This window comes from Labrus bergylta, chromosome 16 (assembly GCF_963930695.1).
Source record: "Labrus bergylta chromosome 16, fLabBer1.1, whole genome shotgun sequence".
Lineage (NCBI taxonomy): Eukaryota > Metazoa > Chordata > Actinopteri > Labriformes > Labridae > Labrus > Labrus bergylta.
Genome location: NC_089210.1, coordinates 25,611,970 through 25,632,692, shown reverse-complemented (window position 1 = coordinate 25,632,692; position 20,723 = coordinate 25,611,970). Strand labels below are relative to the sequence as shown.

Here is a 20,723-nt window from a genome sequence, read left to right as displayed (position 1 = left end):
GACCTAACATTGTTCTGTTGTCGAGCAGTTATTGACCTTTCTTTTATTTCATACTAATGATTGCCAACGAGGCCAGGCTTCCCCTGAGAGACCCTGAGCCAAACTACCAGATGAAAAACCAGAAGTGTGAATACCACAAAAGCAACACCGAGCAGACAACGGCACTTTAACACCCCAATTTCAAAAGCACACACAGTCAGAATGGACTGCTCAACACTTATACACAAAGCTCTGCTCTGTGTGACGCTTTCATTTCTCCCAGCCGTCAAATGTTCCTCACTCTGTTGTTAGCAGTCCCCTTGAGAACGGAGGTGCTTTCCCTCCACCTGTCATCTGTCAGTCAAAGACTCAAACAGCTTGTCCGTCACAGGTAGACATACCCGCAGAATGGAATGTGCAAGGGAATAAATATCTCAGTAGACATAATAACTGAGATCATGAGTTGTGCCTTACCTTCACTCCACGGGTCCCTGGGTACCCAACGGGCCCCTGAGCACCTGGTAAGCCCTACATTTTTAAAAAAAGAACAACAACATCAGCAAAGCAGCAGCAAGCATTTCTTTAACCAGATATGAAGAAGCATTGTACTCAGCCACAGTGTGGTGTAGTGGATGATGCTGCTCTAATGAGCCTGTACACTTGATGATGATGTTGTAGGAACACAATGGTTACAATAAGGGGGGACAAGCATGTGTAGAACTTTATGGTAGTGAGTGCAGAGCATAACTTTGATTTTGATTTTTTTTGCTGTGACACTTATTTGCAGTTACCCACTTGTATGCCTTTCTCTCCAGCTGGGCCCTCTCTTCCTGGGTGACCCTGAAACAGGAAAATAAAAACACAAATCAGACCGACTTAATAAAACTGAAAATACATCATCATTATATCAGTCCTTCATGGAAATTTCTGAATGTAATCAATAAAAAAAGAGAAAAACATCAAGGGCATGAAAATATCACAAAGCTTTGAAGAACAATACACTGAGCATTAGGGTGAAACTCAATCAGATGGATCTGACTGGAAAAAGCTTTGCTGTATCAGGATTTTTTATTATTTTTGTATATGTCACTTTACTCTGGGTCAGTTCCAGAAATACATAGTGTCCAGCCCTATTGGTAGTCCACAAAAAGTGGAGGCAGGTAAACATTTTATCCTGTTGCTTTTACTTAGAAAATGTTGTTTCCAGAGTTACATCATCCTGTACATCCTGTGAGGTTTACTGTTTGTAAAAAATGATTTAGACTTTCATTTCATGGTGAAATAAGATTCTACTTGTACCATTGCTAATTCGGTAGCTGTTTTAATGTAGTCTTCGTCTTTCGACGATAATGAGTAGTTTTATTCACATATAAGTCATATTTATAGTTTTCGTCTAGTTTATGCTCAACTCAAACTCACAGTGAATATATTACTGTACTATCAATACTTTACCCCCTTTACCTCTACCCCTGGTAACCTGGGAAGCCTTGTAAGGTTACTGATATTATGACATAAAGGCACAACTCACTCATGCTATTGTTAGCACGTTAACGCTCGTAAACGCTCGTTATCCTGTCTGACAGCAAATCACCAACATTTTGTATAATTTTCATCACATTAACAAAAACAAAATTGTATTGTCACAGTTTTTAAACATCAATAATCTTTTTTCAGCTTATCAATGTCTCGTCTTCATGTACCCTCTCATTTTTAGTTAACAAAGTTAACACTGAGTTGTTTGTAATTATTCAGTTCTGGATGTTTTTAATATTCTGGAAGAATAAAAAACTGATTAACAACATGAGCTATGATTTGTTGCTTGTGTAGAATAAAGTAAGCCAGTTGATACTTGGCTACTGTTTGTATTCAGTTGTGTTGTTTTGAGTTAACTGAAGAAGCAGCAGCAGCACGCGATCCCCAATATAAACATACTTGATTTGCAGAATCATGTATAGATGCATGCTCTTGGTCTGTGTGTGATTGTGTTAATACATTCATTCATGCTCTTCCATGTCTGTGTACTCACAGGAGGGCCATCAATGCCTGCTAGTCCCTGCATGCCTTGTTTCCCCTGGGGTCCCTGTAAAGGAAAAATAGGTATCAACTGTGGAGTTTAGCTTAACGTCTGATGTAGCACCTTAACTCATGACTAAGAGACCGCGTTTCCCATCTTGTAGCTCCTCTACTAAACATATTGCATTCATGACTAGGTCTGCTTTTTATTTCTTTTATCAGTCTAATCAACCTCATGATGAGCACTGGCCAATGCCATCCCTTTTGTCTGTAGTCCCTGTGTGTGTGTGTGTGTTTCTTGTGTATTGATTTCCTGTCCAGCCCTGTCTCGTCTGAAAAGGAGCCAGAAGTGCTCAGGCCGTACTCTCCAGCTTAGCGGACTCCCCCTGGGTATGTGATGACAGGGGTCACAAGGTCACAGCTTTAATTCTGAAATGAATTGGGAGACATGCTACCTACCTTCTCTCCCGGCACTCCAATGGGACCCTGAGACCCAGGCAAGCCCTAGAGCAGAACAAAGCATCAATCAGGCTAAATGTCACAAGACCAGTAGAAAGATTGGAGTTAAGGTTAAACTGGTGTCTGTGTGTATGTGTGCATTTAGTATGTGTCTTGGGTTGTCATCATAAGTATATGTCTTTGTGTGAGCCGGTTGTTGAATGGATTGTCAACATGCAGGAAAAGTTGAAAGGTGATTGAATCTTTGTTAAAGGAATGTAATGTCTCTGATGACCTTTTTAAGCTACATGTCGTTGCTATGGTGTGAAAACCTTTCATCTCCAAAAAACGTTCTTCTCATGAAGTAATTAAAACAGCCTTGTTTCCTGAATACACTTTAATGAGTCGGATTATTAAAAAGGTTTATTTACTTAAAAGACCAGAGAATTCTCTAAAACCATAAAAGGACAAGCAAACCTTCAGCTTTCAAGCAACGAAAAAAAAGATTTAAAAAAAAAGAAAATATTCCGTCAGAGAGAGCAAATGTTTAATGAAAGTGGAAGCTTGCAAATAGTTGTTGTTATAGGTGAAGCATTTCGCCATGCCTTAAATAAATGTGTAGGGTGTGTGATAAACCCTTATTGTGACAGCTTCTTGAGTTGGTACAGTACCTGAACTCCTGGATTTCCCTGTTGGCCTGGGGACCCAATTTCTCCAGCTGGACCCTGAAAAAAAACCAAAAAAAAAACACTGATAGTTGTACAGTTCACATGATCTCTGCCATGCTCTCATCTTTACATGGCAGGTTACAGGTTGATCAGAGAGCCACACACAGCTCTGTGAAACTGTGGCAACATTTTCTTTTGGCTGAGACCAATTCCAAATAATGTTTCCCAAAGCGTCATTTCACACAGCTCTTTTTCAGCATCTTAGTGTCTTTAGTGATATATCATTTGCCATCTAAATAATATAGTGGCACTAACCAGGTTGCCCTTCGGCCCTTGTACTCCATCAGTTCCAGTAATACCCTGAAAAAGAAAAAGAAAAAAGAAAAAAGTCAGAAAAGAATCAATGAATTTCATCAAAAAGAGACACAGTTCAACAGCTCCCTTATTTATCCCCAGAGGCATATTTATGATTATGTGAAGAAAGGGACCTTTGATAGAAATCAAGACTGGAAATCTCTGATTCTGTAATCAAGATGTTGTTGACTCACCGGTTGGCCAGGTGGGCCAGCTGGCCCCCTTGGTCCGACAAGACCCCGAGCACCCTGGAGACAAAACACAGCAAATAGTCAGCAGCTAGCCTGAATTCAGGATGAGGTGGAGTGAGTGTGGAATACTAAATCATAAATCAGAATGAAGAAGGGGAAAAAAGCAGGGAGCAACTGATAATATATTTTAGTGTGTGTGTGTGTGTGGGCACATCTGGTTCGTATGTGGTAGCCACGGAGACTGTGCAAGCCTGTATTTGTGTGTTCTGTTTTTGTCAGCCTCCCTCTTTGTAGGCTGGCCAAGCCACCTGTTCCAAAGCCACATCTGTGATCTCCTGGGAAGTGATTGATATGGAAATATAATCATTCGGGCCAGGATTTTATCTCTTCCCTCTCCGACTCCCTCTCTTTCCTCTCTCCATCTCTCTTTTATCTCTCCCACCACCAACCAAATTTCAGTCTCGTGTTTGTCTCTCAATGTCTCACTTCTCCCATCGCTTCCTTTTTTTTCTCTTCAAAAACAGCCAACTCCTCTCCCTTCCTGGATCTTTGTAGTTAAACACAGCTTTCCTAACATGTCTTATGGCACTCTATTTCTTCCTGCAGTGGGTGATCCATTTGGAGGGACAGAAACCCCACTGAGCCTGAACCTCACCTACTGGGAGAAAGATGGAGTTTGAGTCATAACCAATCAGCCAGCGCTCACCCCAGAGATACACAGAAAATAACACATCTTAAGGTCTTTGTGGACTCAAAGTGATCCAAAGTTATATCACAAGTAGTCTGCGACCGATTTTTGTACAGGATATATAAGCTTGCTCTGCCATTCTTTATGTACGTCTTCTTCCAGTGACCTTTTCTTTCTTAATGCCAGGTTGAACGCTGTGGCAGAATGCACTGATAAAATTTGACCAACCAAGCTTTTTTTTTTAAAATAGTTGTCATGCATTCTTAAATATTTTGCAGTGTTTCACTTGTTTTTGTACATGTGCAGTATGAGCTGTAGATGTTCTACTTGTGTAAATTCTTCTGTAAGACTTTGGCAGCAGCTTCAGCTGGAGCTTAAATCCAGTGATCTCCAAAAATCCCCTCAGGGTTTAAAGCGGAAATCTTTTGTTTCACTGATTTTACACCAAGAAAAGGGTTTTATGTGAGGGTACCTATAAAAAAAAAAAAATTCACAGATGTGACAAATTCATCCTCTTAAGTATTTTAGTAGAGTAGAAAAAATATATTTTGATCTAAGTTTGCAGTGATGTAGGTCTGTGTGTGCAGGCATCATTAGGGAGCATGATATTCATCCAGTTGTGGTTACTCACAGGCTCGCCCGGTTGCCCTCTTGGCCCCACAGGTCCATCAGGTCCCTAAAATAACAAAGACACAAACTCACTACATAAATCTCATGCACTCTTCTACATTATCCCAAGGCACAGAAACAGTCATATCCCCACAGACATAATCTGTTAAAATAGCTCATTAAAGAAATTCGCTTCCTGACAGATAAGGCTCAACTATCTTTGAGCAAAGCCTAATAGACCGCTCTCAGAATTCACTTCCTGCATGGATTGATACTATCTCGACAGGGCTTCTATCTTTCATATTTTCAATTCCATGTCAGGGATGCACTGCTTTGCAAGCTTTTGCGAGCTTTGATACTGAATGAACTCAGGCTAGCGTAGCAGAATTCCAATTTTCATTTTTTTTTTCAAATTAATTTCTGCAAAGGCCTTTTTGATTTCAGGTTCTTTACCGCCTAAATGGTGTGAAGAACTGATTCACTGATCTGGACAGGTTTTCCCTTTTAACCTTGTGAAATGTAAAAAAATAACTATAACAAAGCACTGCTGCAGGATGTGTTTTCTGTTGCCCTCACCTTTTCTCCTGCCTCTCCGATGGGCCCGGAAGGACCAGGCTTTCCTCTGTCTCCCTACAAGATAAAAGCATTAGGAGAAAGCCCCAAGACATTTAGGACCTTTCTGTTCATAGCAGAACAATATCAAGCAGATGCCTTTAAGTGTATGCTCTCATTCCAGAAATCACAACAATCAGCAAGATGATAATATGTATGCAAATAAACATCTGCCGTGTGATGTGTTTGAGATATTCATGCATGCTCTGCTGTTTTGTTAGTGACTGAATGACTTAATTAATACAGTAACAATGTCAAGTCACCAAATCTAACTCACTTTGTGCCCCTTGTTTCCTGGGAGACCTGGCAGGCCGTCAAAGCCCCTGTCACCCTGAAAAGTAATAGAAAAGCAAGTGCATTACACCCTGAAAGCCACACACATACGGTAATGTGTAAACATTAGCAGAATTGTACTGAAAGTCTCCCCTGGCAGAGCCTCCCATCTGCTCTGTGTATGTGTTGGGCAGAGGGAGCTTTCAGATTAGCTGTAGGTCTGCTAAAAATGCTGCTTTGACTGATAAAGACTCTGCTGTTCTGTCAGAGCGAGCATCAAGGGAGCCTGATTTATTTACTAAGCTCTTCCTGCAGCTGTTGGCTATTGAGTGGCCTCCTTGTCAATACATATAATAAGCTGTGGGATGCTGGATACCTAAAGGCTTACACTTGCAAGTGGCGTTTGTCATCCTACAAGACCTTGCTGCCTAAACATGTGTTACTATTGAGTTTATGACACCGGAAAGTGAATTAATAAAAAACTTAACATCAACCATCAATCATGATGTCGTACTAACTGGCAATGTAGCGTTCACTCATCTACAGTGGTAAACTAAGCTGGTATTAAAATGTGCAGTTAATACATAAATCTATGGGCTCTGTAGTTGGGATACCACTACTGCAATGCAGTGCAATGTGACATCTAAGAGTTTACCTTAGAGCCTGTTTCACCTGGAGCTCCACGACCCCCGTCCACTCCTGCGCGCCCCTACAACACACACAATCCAGTTAAAACAGGTTATGTTTGTACAGCATCAGACCAAGACCAATGCTTTTAACACAAGATACAGATGCAGAGGTTTTGACACCTGCAATACTCAAGATATCTCACCCTCTTTCCCAGCTTTCCATTGATTCCCAGAGGGCCTGGCAACCCACGTGGCCCCTTAACAGACATAAGGAAAAGAAACATGTGAAAAGGTGTTATACAAAGAGTGACAGAATAGTGGGACTATAAAAGAGAGGTACTGGATAAAAAGTCTTACAGGAGGGCCATTGTCTCCGTGGTCTCCTTTGAGCCCGGAGGGACCTGAAACACCCTGCAAAATGAAAACAAGACTTCGTTTAAGCATGACATGATGTACAGGAGCCATTTAACTTTTCACTCACATTTAGCACAAAACAAACAAAATGTAAATGAGCTCACAGCAAATCATTTTAAAATTCTACTCACTTTGCAACCCTGTAGTTATTTCACAATCACAACAAATTGGACATACTGAGCATGAATACTGATGAGGTTAGGAGGGTAAGGAGAGAGAAGAGGTTATGCCTGGTCACACACAATGTGAAGTTGAGGCAAAGGGTGCAGGAGCACTGGAGGTGTGATGCAAATTTGGTCAAGGTCAAAGAGGGTGCCTTACCAGCGGGCCTGGTCGCCCTGTGAGACCCAAAGGACCTGGAGGTCCCTTCAGTGACAGCTGGGAGGGAGAAAAACACAATTTAGCAGTTTACAAATGCTGCAAAACGCAGCTTTAGACATTCATTATCATTTGATCTTCGGGCATTTCTGAGTACTCTACCTTGGCCTGTTGCAGGATAGCCTGAGCCTGCGCCTCCTGGGGAGACACCACTGGTCCTTTCTGGGAATCACCTCCATACTGGAACTGGAGGCATAAAAATTGAAAAATAAGTTCCCACTGCAGGATTCCCCAAATGTAAATGTAGTTCAGTCACACAGCCCCCCCTTGTGGTCATGCCACTACGCAACACTGGGAGAAGGTGTGCTCTGTTTATGTGTGTGTGTGTGTGTGTGTGTGTGTGTGTGTGTGTGTGTGTGTGTGTGTGTGTGTGTGTGTGTGTGTGTGTGTGTGTGTTTTAGTGTGTGTGTGTGTGTGTGTGTGTGTGTGTGTGTGTGTGTGTGTGTGTGTGTGTGTCTGTGTGTTTTAGTGTGTGTGTCTTAGCAAGCACTGGTGTAATTTAAGGTCTTACTGGTAGCATCAATAGTGTTCCTGGGGGACCTGGAATCCCATCAACGCCTGCAAGTCCAGGACGTCCTGGGGGACCCTGAAAAGAGAGGACAGAGAAAGGGATAAGCTTCGGCTACTGTTTGTATGGTGGTACAGTATGTGTGTTTCTGTGTGTGTCAAAGATACAGAAACAGAGAAAAATAGAAATAAGAAGAGAGACTTGCTGGAGAAAAAATAAAACTGCAATCCAATCACTGTAAAAATAAATAACCTTCGTGCTATATCCACTGGGCAGATCATATGCACACATTATATTTTCTGTTTAAAAGCAATGTGAAAAAATGTGAATGTGAAAAAAACATCCATTGAAGTCATTGAAGGTGGTATTGAGTCATAAAGATTGTGTTCATCAGATTACTGTACTGCAGTTATCTAAAAGTAGTCGAGTTGCTAAGATATATTCTTCTGGTCGGGTTAGACTCTCCAGCAATTAAGTAATTAAAGTAATTAAAATACATTTAATGAAAAATGTCTTATGGTGTTGTGTATAATAGTCCTACATTCACAATAAACTGAGTTGTCAAGATGTGTACAAGAAACTAAACAGCATGTTAATGTTTTTCGATCTAAAGCATGAAATGTCTGCCGGATGTTTCTGTAAGTATTACAAAAAGCCTTTAAGGCATAAACTAATTCACTTGTGTCAATAACTGCTGGATGGATTTTAGTATTAAACTACTCATGCTGCAGAATGAGCAAGCAGGATTTTTTTCTCCATCTTTTGACTCTATTGTTCCAGGCACCTGGAGGCTGTTGCTTACAAATTGCATAGTAGCAAGACATCAAGTATTATAGGAATAATAGTGCACAAGTTGTTTGTTTTATTCAGTTTAGATTACAATTGACTCTAGGTTGTGTTAGTATGATTTCATTCATCTTGGTCAGTTTGTGGATATATTGTTTTAAATCTGTCTACCATCTAAGTGATTATTGTTTTAGGTCTGTGTAGCTGTAATACATGTGTGTAAGACACCTCATAGCAGCATCTTTATTTGGATAGGAGCCAAGAGTATGTTGTGAGCTGGAAAGGAAATATGATTTGCTAAGACTGAAATGTATATGTCTGACAGTTTCAAGTAAAGGTGATGTCTTCTTTCTAGCCTTTTAGAAGTCTACCCAAATAGAGAGGAATGTGTAGGCTGTAAATGCTTACAGAATATAAGTAAGACTGTCAACATGAAAATTTGGCCGCCATTCGTATCCTGTTGCTGTTCTGTCTGACCTCGGCCGAATAGATCAAAGATAATGCAGGTTCCTTCTCACAATTTCATCATTGAAAATGTAAAGAATAACACCCCCCCAAACAGGCTCAAACAATGCATACAAAGTTCTACATGTATAAATACAAGTGTGATAGGAAGGGCAAGACACATTAATACAAATGGTCCATTCATGTGTTTTGAATGTCACAGCTAACAAATCATTAATACACATTTTAATTTGTTCATCTTTTCCTAATGTATCTCAGGGTCAGATTCAGTGAAAACAGCCCTTGTTGACTCTCATCAGATTTACATTTTCAAAATAGAAAAAAAATGTTTACCTATCATGTGGCCTGAATCTGAACTGTGCAAAGCTACTTATAAAGAGTCCAAAGACTGAACATGATGTCTCAGTAAGCCATGCTGATCCGCAGACTAATACACTTCCTACAACTACTTTGCCAAGTAAAATGACAAAAACCATCAACAATTATCAGAGCATCTGTCATATGTGTGGGTGTGTGTGTTTGTGTGTTGGAGTGTGTTCAATTTTGATGAATCATGGACCAGCACATTTTGTCAAGCAATCACACACACAAGAAAAATCAGGTCAAGCATGAATGAGTCAGCATCCGGCCCTGGAGTCCAGCAGGTTTAGTTAAGCAGGACATTGCGATCCTACAGACATTTTTCATTGTGAGGTCACTGTTGAGCCCAAGCTAAAGGGGTCAAACAGGGATCGAACTAGGCCTACTGTATGCCAGACTCACCATTTCACCAGCATCTCCCCTTGGTCCCGGAGGGCCAGTTGGTCCAGCAGGACCTGCAAGCCCCTGTGAGGGAAACATTCACAGCTATCAAACAAGCATTATAGAATATGCCAGGGTGTTGTCTTCTTCTACACCATATCCTAAACTTTCAAGTGCTTGACAGTGACAACAAGTTTTACAACTAAAAAAAATCCTGTTTCCTTTTGGAACAACATAAATGCATCCTGATGGCGAGAATCCAAATGTCTCAACATTTAGCACATTTGAATTCTATGCCACAGTATAGACTACTACATCCTGAACTTTTACAGAGACTATCATTATTTTTTTATGAATTATTTTCTCTCAGGCAGTGGTTTGCTTACCTGTGGCCCTGGTAGACCTGGAGATCCTTCCACTAATGTACCCTAAAACAAGAACAGCAAAAACGATATGTACATCAGGAGACTATCAACCCATTTCCATAATCATATCAGAGGCTATCACACTGTTCCTTTATTGCCTCTAGCAGCTTACCGGCTCAAAAATAGCTGGCTCTCCCTTCTGGCCTTTCTCTGCTCTGAGGCTGGTCTGAGGAGGAGAAACGCGTGAATAGAATCACTCGACACAGTCAATTGAAGACGTGACCGTTCACTTGATATCAGAGTTCACTCCTAGATTTACCTCTCCATCCCACGTTTGTGCTCCTTCCCGCTCTGCGAAGTCAAAGCCGTTCTCATACATTTCATACTCCTCATACGACGACTCTGTGTCATTCTTGAAATCGTCATATTCAAGAGTCTGTTGGGGAATAGAAAACCTCCATTAGTCACGGCTGTAGTGAATACAAAAATAACCCTCAGCGTGTCAGAGCGAGGTGAAGACACTTGACGAATTTGCATTTAACCTACCTCATATTCAGTCACATTCGGACCCGCTGTTACCGTGGAAACAGAGAGATCATCATAGAGGTGTGCGTAAAGGTCATCTCCATACTCCTCCACCACCGGATTCTTCACTGGCATGCCCTCCTGCAGGCCAATGAATGGACATAAATGAGTCATAGTAAAGGTGAACCAGGGGACACTGAGCATGTCTCATTAGCGCCCAGTGCTGCTGAGTAAATGCACATTTTTTAATGTACAATATGGATGTTAGTATAACAGGTGGCTTTTATGGGAAAGTGTTGATTATCCAGGCCACAGGTTGACAGTTGTGCGAGTTAATTGTGGTGCTGGAACGCAGTCTGCTGATGGACTACATTTCATTCATGTGGCAGAATGGCAGAGAGTGCAACAGCTACATAAACAGTGTGAGCATGAAAAATGAGTTTACTTGGTAAATAAGCAAATGATAAACATGAAGGAGACAAGTATTCCTGTATACGGTAGGTCTACATTCACTTTGATTGAACTGTAAAATGTATCCTCATTCTGTAGATTTGCATACAGAAAGACATAATACTGTATTTACCATGCATACCATAACTTTCAAATACATGGTATGTATGTTATAACTCATGCTCTACAAAACATATATTCAACACCACACACAGCCAAAAGACACATTGCATGATCACAGAAATAGTTTCATTTAAAATGCATTCTTCATGTTTTTGGGGAGGGATGGAGCAGGCGATGATTAGGATGGTGCAGGTTAGTGGTGGTGGGTGTAAGAAGGTAAGAGGTGCTCTCTATGGTTAGGAGGGATTAGGGGAGTGATCGGTTAGAGCTACAAATTGCAGGAGGGGATTGAGATGGAGGCAATCTAACGGTAAACATGTCTACCTCCTCTGTAACCTCTGATTCAGGCAAAGCGCTGGGCACCACATTGGGGGCCACAGTGGGGGCCACAGTGGTGGAGTCAGGCTTATGCATGGGCATCACCATGGTGGATTTGTAGAAGACTTCAATGGGGATGATGGTGTCCAGGGTGCTCACAGTTTGTGGCTGAAAAGGTTCCTGGGATAGATACTCAGGCAGTGTTGTGGACACCCTGAGGAAGCCATCTTCAAGACCCTCCTCATGTTTTTTCTTCCTGGATGCCTTTTTGCCCTTGCCTTTGCGTTTGCCTTTAGAGCCTTTTTCCCTCTTCTTTTTGTTCTTTTTGCCTTTCTTGTCCTTCTCTGAGTGTTCCTGTGGTTCAGTGGGCTGGTCACTTTGCATCATGGCATCAGCCCCAAGTAAGGTGTTCTTTTATGAAAAAGGGAACGGAGGATGAGGGCACAGGGTAAAAAGACAAACACTATTGTGAATGAAAGACCAAAAAAAGAAGGTAGCGACCAACAGTTAAGTGACACAAGCAGGTCCCATGATGCCCTTAAAGGGCAGAATACCTACTTGGATTCCCACAGAGCTGTTAAAAACCTAAAGCAAACAAGAAATGAGAAGGGACAAACAAATATAGAGTTGTTTCCTCTGAGTCAAAGCAGAGGATATATTTGCTTGTGGGGTCAGAGGTCACCTAGTATTTAATTCTACAGAGGTGCTTGTTCTCAGTGTGCTCTGGCAACTAAACAAACATAGGTTGAGTCATCCTACAGAGTGATTTCCATTGCATGTGAGTGATATGACTGGCCTGAGCCTGAAAATGACGCTGAGGGCCCAGTCTGTAAAAGACATCAGCGATGTGAGTAAGATCCACTTGTAAACAAGGTCAGTGTGTAAGGGAGAATGATGGGAAGTAGGTCAGTGGGGGGACAGATGTTGCCATGTTCTGGATCCAGAGCTCATTGCTCAGCTGTTGTTATCAAATCCAGCTGGAGGGCTATCGAAATGGCTGCACGCAACCATTAAGAAACAATCTCTGCAGCATAATCAATAATCATGGTGCAAGCAGTAGTAATGTGTGAAGAGTGTATACACGTGGCATACACATAAAATATAGACATGTACATATAAATATAAGCTCCTTGTTTAAACTCTGTATCCTTTCAAGCTAAAACATACACAGGCACACATGTACACATGTACACACACACAGTAACACCTTTCTGCCTCCTTCCTTCTTACCCCTTTCTTTCTCGCAGCACCATGTAATTATACAATCATTTATATCAATGATTGATTCAATAGTCTCATGAATGCCCTGAGATGGGAGACCCATTATATCATGTATGAGTTATCGGCTCTTGGCTCTGTCTATGCGTGTGTGCGTGGGTGCCTGCGTGTATGTGTGTCTCTGTGTGTGCATCCTGAACTTGACTCTAAGAATGCTCCACTGTTGGCAGCATTTGAAAGAAGACACTTCTCCTTTGACTGATAGCCTTTTCCGCCTTAATCTCTCAAGTCTCTCTTTGCATACACTCGGTACACTCACTCTGTGCTCAGACCTCTTCTTGGCTCGGGTTGTTGTCTGCTTGTAAATCATGCAAGAGTTAGGGGCATGAACTGTAGGTCTATTGATAGGCATGCTTTGCACCTTTTACCAGCTGGCTGTGAAGCAAGTTCACTTTAGTATTACGTAAAGAACAGGATAATGTTCTAACATAAGAACTCAAAATAGAAGCTCTTCATATTGATGTCTAAAAAAATGCAGAGCCTCTAAGGGTATGTGGAAACACTTGCTGACAAAATAAATACAAATGTATTTACATATCCTGGCCTTACTTATACTTCAGTGACTTAGAGGAACACAATCACATGAACAACTGTAGAACTGTATGAAGGATTTGCCTGAGCTTTTCCAGTGGACATTGACTCATACTGGTGGAAGTACTGACCTCCTGTAGCTCCAGGGCTCGGCTTTTGTAGGGCAAAGCAGAGTCACAGTCTGGTATGTAGTTAACACAGTAGTTGGCAGCAGCTTGGGGGTCCTCCAGAATCAGCAGTTGCTGAATCTCTCCCTGAAATCACCCAGAAAACAGGAGGGGAAAAAAGACAGACAAATGTCATGTTACAAGGCCGGGAATACAGAAATTGCTATTGCTATCTCACTGGAGCACTGACAAAAACATACAGTGTCTTCTACTGCTCAGTGAAAAGACATTTAAGAGATCAGGAGACTGAACCTGTATCAATACACCCATAACAAAAGCAAAACGGCCCACGGTTATTCCTAAATGCAGAAAGAAAACTGTAATGCAGTAGCACCCTAAAACTGTCACTTCTACTGTCACTTCTATTCAACTGCAACAGACAATTGTGTTATTGTTTTTCCTTAACTACAGGAGAGGCATGCCTGTGTTCACAAAACAGTCAAATAGTGCTGTCTCACCCCCCTGCCAGGACCTTTTACTTCCCATCCTGCCCTGCAGGCGAAGCCAGTGTGTATTCACAAACACGCACAGAGACAGCACTGCTTTACCCTGCAGCACTAAGCCGAGGGCCTCTGTTGGCCTCAATTGCCTTACAGTTAACATCAGCCTTGTCTTCTATTCAGATTAGACTAATATATTACAGGTGATACACAATGCAAAGTGCTTTTAAGTAATGGTTTAATTGTTTCCTGAATTACACATCCAGAAATGATCATGTAGAATACTTAAACCCACTTTTTTCTGTTATATTTTTCTAACAGATTAATAACTCAGAGAATATATATCAAAGTACACGTAACTGTGCACTGCAGTGCTTAGTGAGAAATGATTCAGAAAGTAATTCAATACAAACAAAACGCTCGCCCTACAGCAGAGTGTTTGACAAGCTTTAGATTGGATTAGTGGAACAGATCTATGTAACTGACAGGCCATTGCAAACATACTGCCCAGTGAAATGTTATCCAGGGACAGCTGGGCAATGATTTGTCATAAAAATCAAGTCCAATTAACCGCTAGATGTTGTGCTAATTATATTTCCATTGTAATACACAGCTCGTGTATTCTCCAATACAGTTTAAATCATTGGTGATCAGCAATGAATCTTTAAGCAAAGTCTGAGTCAGCATACACCAAAGTTTAGAAAAGAGTGTGGAACAAATCATTCAAACACATCAAACAGAAAAGAAGTTGTTATCCACGTATTCTTCCTTTTTTTTTGGCTAAAAGCCAGTATCAAGCAAAGTCAATTATTGCACTTTAAGGTGACTGACAGAGAGAAATAGTAAGAGAGAAAGGCAACGGGGAGTTAATCCAAACTAATCCAATCTCAATTTAAGATCAAAGGCGATTCTTTCACTGAGAAGTGTTGCTGTGTTTTTTTTTGCCTAGCAGGGGCTGTCTTGTCAAGAAACCCACAGAGAGTGAAGTTACACCCCAATGTTCATGTGTGCCCTGGTGTCTCTGTAGGAGGACAAGGCAAGGACATAGAAAGAGGACAAGCACACATTCATGTAGTCTCAAAAACGTCCTGCATGAGGTCATACATGTCTCTGTTGGCAAAGGAGTGTAACCTCTATGATCGTCCTTTACTGTGCTCTGTAGAGCTGGTTAGCTAAACATCCTACTGTGTCACCAAATCCCGACTAACTCGACTTCATATGACGCCCTTCTTATTCATTTACATCATCTTAATTAGGTTTCAATCTATTAAAAGTAACTTGCTTTGTTGTGTCAGTCACAACCTTTGTAGGTAAAACAGCGACAAAAATCTTACAACAAACTCAGTGCGATGAAACAGCATTTGGAAACAGATGTTCACAACTAATGAAAAACATTTGAACAGCATTTCGTATAAATAATATATGACATAAAAGAGACCATGACCCATTGGATGTGTTTGTTCGGGTTGTGTGGTAAATCGATGGGGTTGCTGAACATTCAAATAAATTCAGCCCTTTAATGATATGCTTGACATGTCACGGTTTTAACATGCCTTTAACTTGCAAGCCAAAAACATTTCCTATTTCCAGACTGAAAGGGTCTGAATTTCCTAACAAATAAACACTGGGTTGGATCTTATCTAAGCAGTCAGCATGTTGTAGGCACACACACACACACACACACACACACACACACACACACACACACACACACACACACACACACACACACACACACACACACACACACACACACACACACACACACAGACAGCAGCAACACTACCAGACATGTGGACAGTTTTGTGTTTGCTTTACTGCAATTGAAAGCAGAGTGTTGAATTAGAACACAAAACTCTTGCACACAATCTGGAAGCAATAGATGCATTAGTGGCTGACCACAGTCCCCATGCTCCCACGCTGAGCTCCCACGCTGGGAGTACTGAGCCGGAACACTAGCCTCCACCCCCAGAACCAGGGCCTGGGAACAGAGACCCAGAGGTCAGCCTGCTTAATCTTTCCTCCCCTGGTACCAGCCTCACCCTGAGGTGTACAATATTGATGCTTAAATAAAGACTGCAAGACATACTTTAAGGAAAAAGTATACAGGACTCATTGGAGACCTTTTAACTTGCTCCACTAAAACCAGTGACACTAAGTGCAAACCACAGGAAGTGAATGTATTGGACTAAAGAATGGATCCGATCATCAGATACTCTTCAAGGTGTTAGTAATCACTGTAAATACTGCATCGTCATCATCATCGGCATCATCATACCTATTCACCATATGATGATTAATGAGGGCATGGGAGTGTTTTTGGACTAAGTCCAAAGATTAAATGGTCTCCATTGCTTCTGAAAAAAAGACATTTATTGAGCCAACAAGGAGACATGTTTCTAACTGAAGTGGGATATAAAGCTATTTAAAAACTTGAACGTCTGTCAGTAAGGGAAGGGCAGGAAGGGAGTGGAGAGTGGAGAGAACTTACAGCATAGGAGGAGCAGATGAGGTTAACTTATAGCCAAGGTAAAGTATGAGGGTGGACAAGGTTAAGGAGGTAATTGTTGACTGCACACCCAAAACCTAAAGGCACTAGAAAGGTAGTCACTAGTCATGACTGGGGACATCTGTTTTTTTTTTCCTGGTGAAAGTAAACAAGGATGGGCTTTCTGTCTATTAGGCCAGTAGGGAGTGATAAACCCCTCCCCCTGCACCTCCTTAAAAGTTTTACAGTTCCCGGTTGCAGACTGTAGGGTAGTTTGGGGACACAGACGTGAAAGAAGATTGGAAGATAGTCATATCTCTGAACTTGACTGCCTTATAAAATTGTTCATCTTCCCCTTTCTTTCTTGCCCCACTGTTCAGCACACTCAGAGCCCAGAGGACATGGCAGGGAAGTGGCTGGAGCTGATCTCTGTGTCATGCTATAAGGGAAGGAAATCAAGGGGAGTCTCATTGGGATTGACAGTGGAGCATGAGTTGCAAATTGTCATGGGAAGAGCACGGAATGACACATGACAATAAAGGTCACTGCAAGAAAAGAGAGAATTTGAACCACAGAGTTTAAATTTAATCTTTTTGCTTCTGCATTTTTTTCCCAGCATATTCATTTATAAATGGACAATTGGCTGAAGTAGTGCAGTTCAGCTTTTAAAAGGATCTCTCAGTTTCATTTTCCAAGTACTATTTTTTAAAGACTACAGCAGGATTTCAACATGTGATACATGATTGTCTCCAATCAGAGTGTCAATAATGTATCTTCCCAGTTGGTCATACAGACCCCCATTAACACATTTATATCCCACAGATCTAAACAGAAGATGCCAAAAAGCAAAGAGAATGTGTTTTTTTGGGGCTTCGCAAAGAAAATGAGGAGGCTGGGCATGTCCGAACAAAAACAACAGCTCCTGCTCACTTTCTCCCCAAACACCTCATTTTCTCTTCAACGCTTTGTTTCTGCAGGACTTGACTGACAGGAGACCCCTATCACTCAATTGCTTCTTGACCCATGATTGTCCCTCTAAATCTTTTCTTAACTTAAAAGGCAAGTGAATGTGAGAGGAAGGTATTCCATAGTGCAATATCATTTTTATTCTGCTTGTCAAACCATTTAAAAGGGGTCATATTATGAAAAATCCACTTTGACAGTGTTTGTGAACATATATCTGGTAACCTGAGTGTCTACTGACCCACAAAATGTGAAATAAACCCATCCAGTCCTTTGTTTGTGGTCTGCATAAGTCTAACAACACAGAGAAAAGTGCTTCGTTTCAAATTTGCTCTCCTTGTGATGTCACAGTGGGATTCTGGTTAAAAAAAAAATACCCTCCCCTCCCCTGGTATCTCCACCCAGCTAGAACAAAACTTGTGTGCAGGTCCGCCATTTCTATTATCTCTACAGAGGAGTGATGTCTACTGGGAAAACTCAGGGGGGCAGGGGGGCTCATAGCATTTAAAGAGACACACAAACCAAAACGGAGCGTTCTGAGAGAGCTGGTTTATACAGGGTCACAGACCTCCTCTGGTGCTTGATTCATGATATATTTTGACCAAAGCACAGCAGAGGTTTTTCATTTAGACCACAGGGGACTGTTTGAAAAGGTGGAGAAGGAGTATAATATCTCCTATAACATAACAACTGTACACTGTAAAGAAAAATCTAATTTGATACATACGGTAATAGATTTATTTGATAGAGGAAGCTCACTCCAAATATTCTATTTCCAAAACATATTTCTCTTTTTTTTTCAGTAATACTTATGAATGCTTGACCGTTGAAGCAGCATACATTTTCTCATCTGATCTTCAAACTTTTGAAAACCTTTGAACCATTTTCACCATACACAAATTCTAGAAATGTTCAGGCCAGCAGTACTTGTTAAATCTGAAGAAGTTTAAAGAAAGAGGATAAAGAATAAAGTAAGAAAGACTTCCTGGAATACTAATCCAAATCAAATCAAGGTCATCAGGACATTCCCCTACAGCGCCTTGTCAGATGATTCAGCACACAGTATATGCACTGCATATTACACAAATTCCACAGTCTGCCATGGTTTCACTTGAATTAAATCTACCTCAACTCAGAATTGAACAGTTTCACTCTACAATTACACAGTAGTTGATCTTCTCAGTAAACACAGAAAAAAGGGAACTAGGTTTCCAGACTTAATGTAATGATGTCCTACCTCAAAAACAGCCTCATCCAGCAGCCGTGTACCAAACACAGTGACGCCCTCAGTGCTGACTACAGCGTTGTCCCCTCGCAGCAGTTTCAGGCTCTCCACCCTCTGACAGTCCAAGTACATGGTTACAGACTTGTCCTGCACACTGTAGGCAATCCTGTGCCATCTGAAGGCAAAAAGAGAGAGGGGAATTCATACACAGTTAAGCCCAGGCTGGAGGTGGAGGGAAAATTAAGCAATGCAAGTTTTTTGTATCTCAACCTTTTTCAAGTTAAGCAAAACAGAAGTGCATTTGAGCCTGAGACTGTGAAGGATTGATTTCTTAATTCCTTTGATCAAGTCAAATCATTGCAAAAGCTCCATGAGCATCTCATTCCCTTTAAAATCAGTCAAGGTCAATATAAAGACAGCTGTGTGAATCAGACTGCAGCTATTAGAGGCCTGCCTGAGAATTCAAGGCTGGATAAAGTTATACAAGCAAAGTTTTATATAAATGACACAGTGATGGTGAATCTGCTCTAATGTCACTCAGCTCTATAAAGAGAAGCATACTAAGCCGTCAAACTACCCACTTTCCATCAGCGAGGTTGATCTTCTTAAAGATGGGGTACATTTCCGGTGTGGGCTTTCCATGCTGATCCTCATACAGGAAGACAGGTGAACGACCCACTTCAATCCCCAGCTGCTGCACCCCCTGGTCATCATAGACTGAAAGCAGGAAGAACTGGGAGCCTTTTTTAGCTCGCAGTGTAGCCATCAGGGAGAAATTTTCAGGAAATTTTGAATCTGTATGGAGGAGAGGAGAGGAGAGGAGAGGAGAGGAAAGGAGAGGAAAGGAGAGGAGAGGAGAGAGATGCTTTTATGTCGTACAAGAGAGAGCACAGCAGGGCGCAGACATTTTTATAACATGCAGGAACCACCCGCTGACGGTGAGACCTGAGTTAAGATAATAATGATGAAAAATATCGCCTGTGAAAGCAGCAAGCACCTACAAGGAAGAGCAGAGGGAGTTCAAAGTCAGATATCCTGAGGTTTTACAAGGAGCAGAAAAGTGACACATTTTAGGGCTTTTTTCTATTCTATTTTTGGAAATCCTCAAGTTCATTGCCTCATGTGACTGGAAGCTTTGCTGTCTAGTTTGAATAAAAATCCAGTACCTGGGAAGAGCTGTTTGGTGGGAGCACTGAGCTGGATCTTTTTGTCTATCTTGAAGGCAAGGTCTGTCTCCTCCGTCCCCCTCCTGCTGCTGCAGAGACCAGCCTTCAAGGACACCCCCTCCATGTTTTCTGACAGCTCCAACACCCGCAGAACATCAACGGGATCAGCTGAAATGAAACAAAAGAAAAAAATTAAGCATCTGCACATGGTGATGGTATTTGTAATTAAGCTTGTTCTTCCTTGTTTTTAAAGATGCTGCATAAACCCCTCTTAAGTATGCTAATATCCTACTTTGTATTTGTTTTCTGTTTCTAGTAATGTATGAACAATTATAAAGACGACCCAGGAAAGGGTGGATCTTGTGGGCAGATGGCAGCAGCATGCTGTTAGTGGAGTCAGTCTAACATTTAAACTTTGCCAGTGTGACGGCACTTTGTTGTCTGGATGGGTTAAGTGCTGGTTGTTACTCAGCTGAAGAGCAGGGTTTAGTGCGGCTGGTCTTAAAGTGCGGAGACTTCCTGCTTCCCCGGAGTCGGAAGAGGCAAGCTCCTCTGAGATGTGGCAGCAGGTGGCCAGGCTGCTGTGGGTGTTATTACAGGATAGGGTTGGTACACAGCCTAACCCATAATCCTACTGCAGTGCACCTGACAGCTGACACCTGCACACATCTCACCCTGCAACATTATGTCTGCTTCGGATTTGAGCTTTTTACTTGCATAAATAACACCTTTTCTGACATTGACAAGATATTTCAAAGTAAAACTCTTCCAACATGTTTCTGTTTACTCGAAACATATCGCATTAAAGATTCCAATTAGATGTTATTCTTGTTGTAAAATACACAGTATCACATTATGCACATTTTCATTCAGCTTTGCAACTGTTCCGCCTGTAGATATGAGGTTTCTCCCAGTCTTGGCTCTCTCTCATTACAATG

At 41.5% G+C, this 20,723-nt stretch overlaps 1 protein-coding gene across 2 annotated transcripts in view; it reads right to left on the bottom strand.

The window, feature by feature from the left end:
* Window positions 1-20,723, bottom strand: part of col5a3a (collagen, type V, alpha 3a) — a 48,269-nt gene that overhangs the window by 19,395 nt on the left and 8,151 nt on the right. The window contains exons 2-27 of one of the 2 annotated variants that reach the window (XM_065964874.1): window positions 19,786-19,953; window positions 19,201-19,414; window positions 18,632-18,794; window positions 13,468-13,590; window positions 11,534-11,938; window positions 10,658-10,777; window positions 10,431-10,547; window positions 10,284-10,337; window positions 10,133-10,174; window positions 9,768-9,830; window positions 7,758-7,832; window positions 7,349-7,432; window positions 7,190-7,246; window positions 6,812-6,865; window positions 6,658-6,711; window positions 6,481-6,534; window positions 5,830-5,883; window positions 5,517-5,570; window positions 4,963-5,007; window positions 3,647-3,700; window positions 3,414-3,458; window positions 3,102-3,155; window positions 2,452-2,496; window positions 2,006-2,059; window positions 775-819; window positions 454-507 (exon numbers count right to left, since the gene is read on the bottom strand). In XM_065964874.1, coding sequence (XP_065820946.1) covers window positions 454-507; window positions 775-819; window positions 2,006-2,059; window positions 2,452-2,496; window positions 3,102-3,155; window positions 3,414-3,458; window positions 3,647-3,700; window positions 4,963-5,007; window positions 5,517-5,570; window positions 5,830-5,883; window positions 6,481-6,534; window positions 6,658-6,711; window positions 6,812-6,865; window positions 7,190-7,246; window positions 7,349-7,432; window positions 7,758-7,832; window positions 9,768-9,830; window positions 10,133-10,174; window positions 10,284-10,337; window positions 10,431-10,547; window positions 10,658-10,777; window positions 11,534-11,938; window positions 13,468-13,590; window positions 18,632-18,794; window positions 19,201-19,414; window positions 19,786-19,953 — 2,351 coding nt within the window. The remainder of the gene's footprint in view (window positions 1-453; window positions 508-774; window positions 820-2,005; window positions 2,060-2,451; window positions 2,497-3,101; window positions 3,156-3,413; window positions 3,459-3,646; window positions 3,701-4,962; window positions 5,008-5,516; window positions 5,571-5,829; window positions 5,884-6,480; window positions 6,535-6,657; window positions 6,712-6,811; window positions 6,866-7,189; window positions 7,247-7,348; window positions 7,433-7,757; window positions 7,833-9,767; window positions 9,831-10,132; window positions 10,175-10,283; window positions 10,338-10,430; window positions 10,548-10,657; window positions 10,778-11,533; window positions 11,939-13,467; window positions 13,591-18,631; window positions 18,795-19,200; window positions 19,415-19,785; window positions 19,954-20,723) is intronic. The other variant, XM_065964875.1, reaches the window with a different exon arrangement.